This window comes from Tursiops truncatus, chromosome 16 (genome assembly GCF_011762595.2).
Source record: "Tursiops truncatus isolate mTurTru1 chromosome 16, mTurTru1.mat.Y, whole genome shotgun sequence".
Classification (NCBI taxonomy): domain Eukaryota; kingdom Metazoa; phylum Chordata; class Mammalia; order Artiodactyla; family Delphinidae; genus Tursiops; species Tursiops truncatus.
Window position 1 is genome coordinate 9,444,716 of NC_047049.1, and position 8,492 is coordinate 9,453,207.

Below are 8,492 nucleotides of genomic sequence, written 5' to 3' on the forward strand. Positions count from 1 at the left end.
CTTTAAGTATTTTTACCTTTCTAATCAATAAAGATCTGAGACACCAAAATATCCATTGCTTGAAAGGATATAGTGAGATGGGCTCTCATATCCTGATGAGAGACATACAAATTGTCATCACCTTTCTGAAATGCGTTTCGTATATAGATATAGATATATAGCAAGAGCCTTTCAAAAATACTTACCACCCATTTGATGTGCCAATTCGATTTCTGTGCATCTATCCTAAATAAACCGGCCTTCAATTCTGGACAGTGTGGTTTAGTATAGGTAATAGAGAGAAAATATAACCTACTTTATTGTCTGTATTCAGGTAGGAGTTCTCAACTTAGGGAAGATACAAAAAGCACTATCTATAAAAAGAAAAACTGATATATTGTACCTGGTAGAAACTTTTCTGTAAAAGACCCTGTTAAGAGCATGAAAAGACAAGCTACCAAAGGGAGAAAATACTTGCAGACCACAATTTGACAAAGGATTAGTATCTAGACTATATAAAAATTCTCAAGATCAACAGTAAGAAAAATCCAGTTAGAAAATGAGCCAAAGACACGCACAGATATTTCACCAAAGCGAATATACGGATGGCAATAAGCATGTGAAAGATGTTCAACATCATTAGTCATCAGGGAAATGCAAACTAAAACCATAATGAGACGTCACACCACACATCAGAATGGCAACACCAAATAGTGACAGTACCAAATGAGGACCAGAATGCAGAGAAGCTGGATCCCTCATGCACTGCTGGTGGGAATGTAAAATGGTACAGGGATTCTAGCAAACAGTCTGGCAGTTCTTATAAAACTACACATGCAACTACCATAAGATCCAGCAACTACACCCTTGGGCTTTATGTCAGAGAAATGAAAACTTATGTTCACAAAAAAACCTGTACACAAACGTCCATAACAGTTTTATTTGTAATAGCCCCAAACTGGAAACAACCCAGATGTCCTTCACTGAGTGAATGGTTCAATGAACTGTAGTACATCTACGCTGGGGAACACTACTCAGCAATAGAAAGGAATGAACTATTGACACGTGCAACAATCTGGATGAATCTCGAGGAAATCATGCTGAGTGAGAAAAGCCAATTCCAGAAGGTCACCTACTGCATGACGGCATGTATATAACGTGGTATAACATTCTCTATCTCATCTCTATGGTGATAGAGAACAAATTAGAAATTGCCAGGGGTTAGGAACGGGGCACCGGAGGGAGGTGGGTGTGGCTGTAAGGGCAACAAAAGGAATACCGTCTCTGGAAATGTTCTGTATCTTGACTGTCAATGTCAGTATGTGGGTTGTGATTTTGTACTCTAGTTTTGCAAAATGTTTCCCCTGGGGGAAACTAGGTAAAGGGTATTATTTCTTCCAACAACATGCCAATCTAACCATTATCTCAACATAAAAAGTTTAATTTTAAAAACTTTAAGAGTTTTGGAAATAAAAATATGGGTTTCTGACTTCTCTTGAAGAAATGGAAAGGTCTTGTTACACTGGACCCACATTTCTACTTGGCAACCATCAGCTGGTGTTGATGGTGACTGCCTCCTTTAGACAGTGGGACAGGACACCTCTGTGTGCCACAGTTCCCACCTCTCCCTACACTTTCCCACCCAGTTGTTTAACACAATTACTGTTTCTTGTCTGCCCCGACTTTGCCATCTTTTCTTTTGATGATTCCTGTTTTCCTGCGGGAGGAAAGAAGATTGTGGAGAAGAAAAAAGCAGAGGGAAAAGGAATTGCCTTAGGCTGGCTTTAGGTCGAATTTTCTCATTCAAAGAACTCAATACCATTAATCCAAAATTTCCACTGTGTCTCAGATCAATGGGAAAGTGTTTCCCTAATTTTGTTCACCAGCGCATTGAATTGCAACTCTCAAACTTAAAATGGATAACTATAAAATTTGTATTTATTTGAATATCCCAGTATTACACACAGTCAAGCAAAACCTATTCCTCAATTGTGAAAACCTTACCTAATGTGGAAATGATAGTTCAAATTTAATCTGTTCAACATTTATAGATTTTTAAAACCACTTTTTCAGGCCCATGACTTTTTTTGGGGGGAAGGGTATGTATCCATGTAGGTAAGTAGATGGAGTGGGGGGCACAGTCCAGGAAAAACGTGCCAAACTCTCATATGTCAATTTCAAAAGCATAGGACAAGAATTAAAACTAGTTTTTATATATAGTTTATAGTTTATAAAATAGTTTATAAAATTAGGGGGCTTCCCTGGTGGCGCAGTGGTTAAGAATCCTCCTACCAATGTAGGGGGCACGGGTTCGAGCCCTGGTCCAGGAAGATCCCACATGCCGCAGGGCAACTAAGCCTGTGAGCCACAACTACTGAGCCCGTGAGCCACAACTACTGAAGCCCACGCGCCTAGAGCCCGCGCTCTGCAACAAGAGAAGCCACTACCAATGAGAAGCCGACGCACCGCAACGAAGAGTAGCCCCTGCTTGCCGCAACTAGAGAAAGTCTGCGCGCAGCAACAAAGACACAACACGGCCAAAAATAAAATTAAAATAAATTAAAAAATAAAATAAAATTAGGGCTAGACTTAATATGAGAATTCTGAAAATGGAATGAAAAATGCCTACATGGATACGAATATGCCCACATGTATCTAGCCACAATCTGAGTTTTAGTTCACTCCTTCCTGGGCAGAGAGGAGATGCTGAAAAAACAGTCTAGTCAATGTCACTCAAGAGACCCGTGTAGGTTAAGGGGAAGCCCCGTGACACCCACCTGGTTGCCCGAGGTGCTGTTCTCGTTGCCCATGGTGATTCAGGGTGCCCAGCGTCCCTTCGGATTTGATCAGTGGTGACTGGAAGAAACAAAAGGGTATATACATCTGTAAAATTGAAGAAGATCTGAGGATTTTTCCACCTGCTCATTTCCCCAAACTCAAAAGCCAGATGATGGGAAGTGTTTATCTCTGCAGTCACAACATGGAAAATTGCTTTTGAAGGGTTTTCCTTTGCGACGTGCCACCCAGCAGTACAGGCTGGTGTTTTATTCCCAGCCTTTATTCCCTTGGGTTGGCAGACACGTCTGTAAGACGAGTTTGTTGCTGAGCCTCTGACCTAACGCCAACGTGCACGTATATGTGTACCTACAAACGGAGTGACTAAAGGGGCCCGTTTGCCAAGGACAGCTTGAGGAGCACCGCTGTTGGAGTGTTTTCTGTTTCTAATTGTGTTCGGGTTGGAAATCCAGAGTGTGGCTGGCTGCCCACTGTCGAGGACAGCAGAGCTGGGTGTCCAATGTTAGGAGGCGTGAAATCCACTGCTCTTCAAAAACATGTGGTTTTCATATTTTTTTCTCTAAACACTTGTTTCATCAAATCAGTTTCACTTCTGCACATATTTCAATGAAGGCAGCATGTTTTTCTTGCTGAGGAAAATGTGTAGCTGTAGCCAGACAAGGAATACATAATGATGTAAAGCGGCTTGCTGTCTGGACACCCAGAGTCATTTCATTGGGCTTACTTAGTGACGTTGTTTATTAATCGTCATCATAATGAGGATGTTTCCCACACAGCCCACAGAGAAACCCAGGACATCTGCTGACATCGCCAACAGAGTTCCACGAGACCCCATAGCACAGCAGGATCAGGACTCTTTGTTCACTTGATCTAGGTGGAGAAACTAAGTTACAGAAAGCTTATAAACCACAGACTTCTCAGGGACTTCCCTGGCAGTCCAGGGGTTAAGACTCTGCGCTTCCAATGTAGGGGGCACAGGTTCCATGCCGGGTCGGGGAACTAATATTCCCGCATGCCACACAGCGTGACCAAAATATAAAATAAATAAATAAAATAATAGACTTTTCGATACATGCACCCCTATGTTCATTGCAGTGCTATTCACAATAGCCAAGACATGGAAGCTACCTAAGTGTCCATCGACAGATGAATGGATAAAGAAGATGTGGTACATACGCAGAAAGGAGTACTACTCGGCCATAGAAAAGAACAAAATAATGCCACGTGCAGCAACATGGATGCAACTAGAGATTGTCATACTAAGTGAAGTAAGTCAGAAAAAGACAAATACCATATGATATCACTTATATGTGGAATCTAGAATATGCCACAGTTGAACCCATCTATACCCATCTATATTCAGTATCCTATGATAAACCGTAATGGAAAAGCATATTTTAGAAAAGAATATATGTATAACTGAAGCACTTTGTTGTACAGCAGTAATTACCACAACATTGTAAATCAACTATACTTCAATAAACAAATAAATAAATAAAATAAATGACAGACTTTTCCAGCTGGAGCCTTAGAGATTACCAGTGTAATCCGGTGGGGAAACTGAGGCTGCAGAGAAGGCCAGGGACTTGCCAAAGACCCAGTTTGGGGAGGCCAGAGTTGGAAACAGAACCCAGTCTCCTGCCTTCTGATTCGAGATTTCTTCCCAGCAGGATGGCTGTCATCATAGCATTTCCTCAGAAAACTTCAGTGATGGACTTAACTCAAAATAAAATGTGTCCATTGATTTGCTTAGCCATTCAACCAAAATTGAGTGAGTAGCTACCATGTACTACGTGTAATCAACAGTCACGGGAAAATAAAATATAAGTATTTTGAACGGGCCTAATTAAAATGCCCCCAAACTGAGAAAATTATGAGTGAAGTCACTGTAGTGATCAATTCTCTCCCTCCTAACCCTTTAATCAAAAAGTTGCAATTGTTCAATCCTTTCTGCCATTTGCTGTTTATAAGATGGCCAAAAAAAAAAAAAAGGAATCATATACTCACTTACAGAATGTAAAAATTTTCATTTATTTAAAATCAATCACTTCAGTTTATTTTTTCTGTTCATTTGCAAAATTATGCCTCATTAGGAAATAATGTTGAGTGTTACAATCATTGTGCCCTCATCCATTATCATAACTTCCTTGTACCAGCCAGGCTGAACCACACGCAGCTGGAAATACATGGGATTCGATGTAACATTAATTTTTGAAACTCATTCACCAAATAAAATTCAATAATTTTCTTAAGAATCAGAACACTTGAACTAGATTTTTAAACTGGCTTTTAAAACTACTTCTGGCTCACTGTAAATTTCAAAACCCCAGAGGGAAGGCCTGGCTGCATTGAAAACTCTCTCCTGGTAACCTTTAGAACTGCCCTCCTCCGGCTTCCTCAAGACCGGAGAGGAAGTACCGCTCTGTAGGACTCTGCCATCTACTTACAGTCAGGGATGGTCTGTGACTTTGGAGGCCGAGGCCCCTGGAAAGTCTGTGTGTCAGCAACTGGACTTTCTCCTCCACCATTCAGAAGCGAGCAAGGTCTAAGCAGAGGCCCAGACCCACCTCAACGAGTTGGGAAAACAGCCCAGTCTCCACCCACGACGCTGACACAAATCAGCTGCACATCATACCTGGGCAGCGCCAGGGCAGAGCCGCAGTGAATACACAAACGTGCAATCAGCATTTCCCAGCCCATCGAGGCCAGGGCCTTTCACGCAGAGGATTTTCCTGTTAGTACATTAGCGGGGCTCCTTTCAGAAAAGGCTTATCCAAACTAAAACCGGCCCCTGTGATCTGACTGGCCGCACCTAGGGGAGCAGGACTGTCCTGCTCCCGGAGCAGGGGTGCCATGAGTCACTCGCTTGTCCTTATGCTTTAGAGCAGGAGACAAACCTTTCTTTCTAGAGAGGAGGAAAATGCTCCAAGGGCTTCCTGTTTGCACCTGGGAAAATTCTGCCGTAAATAATACGGAAAGACCAAGAAAACTTGTGGAAACATGATGACGCAGCAGTCTGGCACCTGTTTATGGTGTGGCGTGTGCAGAATGTACTTACCCAGGCGTGGCTTGAGTTTCAGCAAGTGAAGTTGTAAAAAGCAGCAGGCTTGCCCAGCTCGCTTGTAGGCAGACCTGCCCATCCAGGTGGAGGAGGCCCTGCGGCTCTCAGGTGGGACTGAAGAAAGGCAGCCACCAAAGACCCTTCTGTCAGCAGCCTCCTTCCTCTCTGGTTTCCAGTCATTAACAATTAGCCACTCTTTCTCACGAATGCAGTCCATTTCTATATATATACATATATTTTTTGTAGTGGCCGAGACTTTCATTCATTCTGCAGAGGCCTGCCACACGGTGCAGCCCTCCAGGGAAAAAAGTTAGCACTTCATCAAAGGTTTCTTGGAGACCAGATGTCCTACCAAGCTCAGAGGAGTGTCAGGGGCTCCTTGGAGGGGAACGTTGGACGTGGAGGGGGATCTCAGTGCCCCACTTCTAGTTCAAATAGAACAGAAGTGTGTATGTTTCGGCAGACAACGGATAAGCAAATTGTGATCTATCCATACAGTGGAATATTATTCAGCCATAAAAAGGAGTGAGATTCTGAGACATACTACAACTTGGATGAACCTTGAAAATATGTTAAGTGAAAGAAGCCAGACACAAAAGGTCACATACTGTGTGATTCTATTGACATGAAATGTCCAGAATAGGTAAATCCAGAGAGACAGACACCAGTGTTGTGAACGTATCAAATGCCACTGAGTTACTCACTTTCAAGTGGTTGGTTTTGTGTTGTGTGAGTTTCAACTCAGGTTTTTAAAGTGAGTATGTTTCATAGCTTGAGATTCTGCGTAAGATATTGTTTGAAAAAATAAATCTACTGGGGGGAAAAAGCTTGAAAATGACTGCTTTTGTGTTTATTAACACTAGATTTCCGTAAAGTTGAGGATTAAAGGGATACGAAACAAGAACCTTTGCCTACCCTCGCCCCCTTCCCTCCCCCCATCACAAAATCAAAAGAGAATTTTTCTAGGGAAGAGAATCTTTTCAAGCAAAATATCTTGGATGAGCCAGTTGGGAATGAAGAAAGGTCCCAAGCAAGTCTTCAACAGGTGAGCAAACATAGCAAAAAACCCTGACAAAGAGAACGAGAGAGTCGGAGGCTCACTCCTGAGGAGAGAGGCGAAGGAGGGAGACAGGATGGCCAACCACAGTGGCGGAGTCCCTTAAGGGTAAGGACTTTGAAGGTGGGGAATGTTCAGTGCTCCGTTTTCGGTTGTGTACATTTCAGCAGTGAAATGCCCTCCAGGGACCACTCCCTCGGGCAGCTCTGCAGCCTCACCTGTTGCTGCCACCACTGGCCCCTGGACCACCACTACCACGGCTGCTGAACACTGAGCATCGTCGTTGACACCTGTCTCATCACTCACTGCTGTCCTGGACACCACGGGCACCAGAGGCTGCCACTGCCACTGGGGAAGAGAGTGAATGAATACACAGACTTTTCAGCTTCCAGCCCAGGACCTAGTGCTCTGTCTCTTATAATGATAGGGTCCCCAGGCACAGGGGACAGGCCCAGAGGCCAGGCACCACGGAATCCAGAGTGTCCATATTTCTTAGTCAAGACGCCCTTTCCTGGAGGCACTGCTCTGACGGGACCCCAACAGCAGTCTTACCACTGTCCGCATGTGTTTGCGCTGATCAGCCTCATTCTCTTCATGCTGTTTTCTTCCAAGCTGGACATCCAGCAAGGGACCAGCTTTCCACTTCCCGCCACAGACGGCTAAACGCACGTGTATGTGAATTCCTTCATCTGTCTCTGGGACAAGCTCGCCTCGGAGGGAGGATGGGGTCGTGACCGCTGCCCTGTGAACGCCACTCCACCACCCGCCTGATGTATAAACTTTAGCAAATCGTTTAACTTCTCTGTGCTCAGTTTTGCCATCTTTAAAATAGGAATCAGGCACTGCCCTAGCGGCCCAGTGGTCAAGACCCCGCGCTTCCAAAGCAGGGGTTCCATCCCCGGTTGGGGAAGTAAGATCCCACATGCTGTGCGATGCAGCCAAAAAATAATTAAATAAAATAAAATGGGAATCGTAACAATACGTAACTCATGTGACTGTGGTGAGATAATTTCCATAAAGCTCTTCCATAGATTAAGCACTAGATAGATCGTTGCCTTATTATATTACTACTGGCAGTGGGTCTCTTTGGAGCTCCCAACAAGCAAATCCCGCAGTGACACAAAGATTAGGTTGCCTTCTTTTTTTGTCCCTTCAGAAAAATCATGAATTCTGATGCTACTGATTAGAAATCAGTACGTCAGCTAAACTGACTTGTGCACCGAAAGAAACAGATGTTGATGAAGACTATTTATAACATAGGCTCAATAAGAAGTTCACGGTTTCAAGAACTTGGACCAAGCAATTTACATGAAAATATTTGCTGGGCAAGTGACCCATCATTCCAATCCTGTCCCTCTACGTGGCCATTGCTGGGCATCCGATGTTAATTTAGCTAGAGTTGCTCTATATCCCCGGGCAAATGAAGCTGTACTTCTTCAAAAATGATCCATGGTTTAGGCTTCTAATTAATTCAAGGGGGTTTTCCACAAGCAACACTGAATCCACAAAGGTTTCTTCTACCCACTTGTTCTGTGTACAGAGTCCAGACAGCCAGCTAAACCTCAACCTAGTCTCCAGTAGATTCAAATATAAAATTCA

At 43.5% G+C, this 8,492-nt stretch overlaps 1 protein-coding gene across 16 annotated transcripts in view; it reads right to left on the bottom strand.

Annotated features, from left to right (window-relative positions):
- TACC2 (transforming acidic coiled-coil containing protein 2) overlaps positions 1-5,627 on the bottom strand; it is a 185,395-nt gene extending 179,768 nt beyond the window's left edge. For 6 of the 16 annotated variants that reach the window (XM_073793862.1, XM_073793861.1, XM_073793860.1 and 3 more), the window contains exons 1-2: positions 5,223-5,381; positions 2,757-2,835 (exon numbers count right to left, since the gene is read on the bottom strand). In XM_073793862.1, the coding sequence (XP_073649963.1) occupies positions 2,757-2,789 (33 nt within the window). In that variant the 5' untranslated portion in view covers positions 2,790-2,835; positions 5,223-5,381. Of the gene's footprint in view, positions 1-2,756; positions 2,836-5,222; positions 5,383-5,410 lie in introns of those variants that run through there. The other 10 variants (XM_019940164.3, XM_073793865.1, XM_073793864.1 and 7 more) reach the window with 6 other exon arrangements.
- Between the last annotated feature and the right edge of the window lie 2,865 nt (positions 5,628-8,492).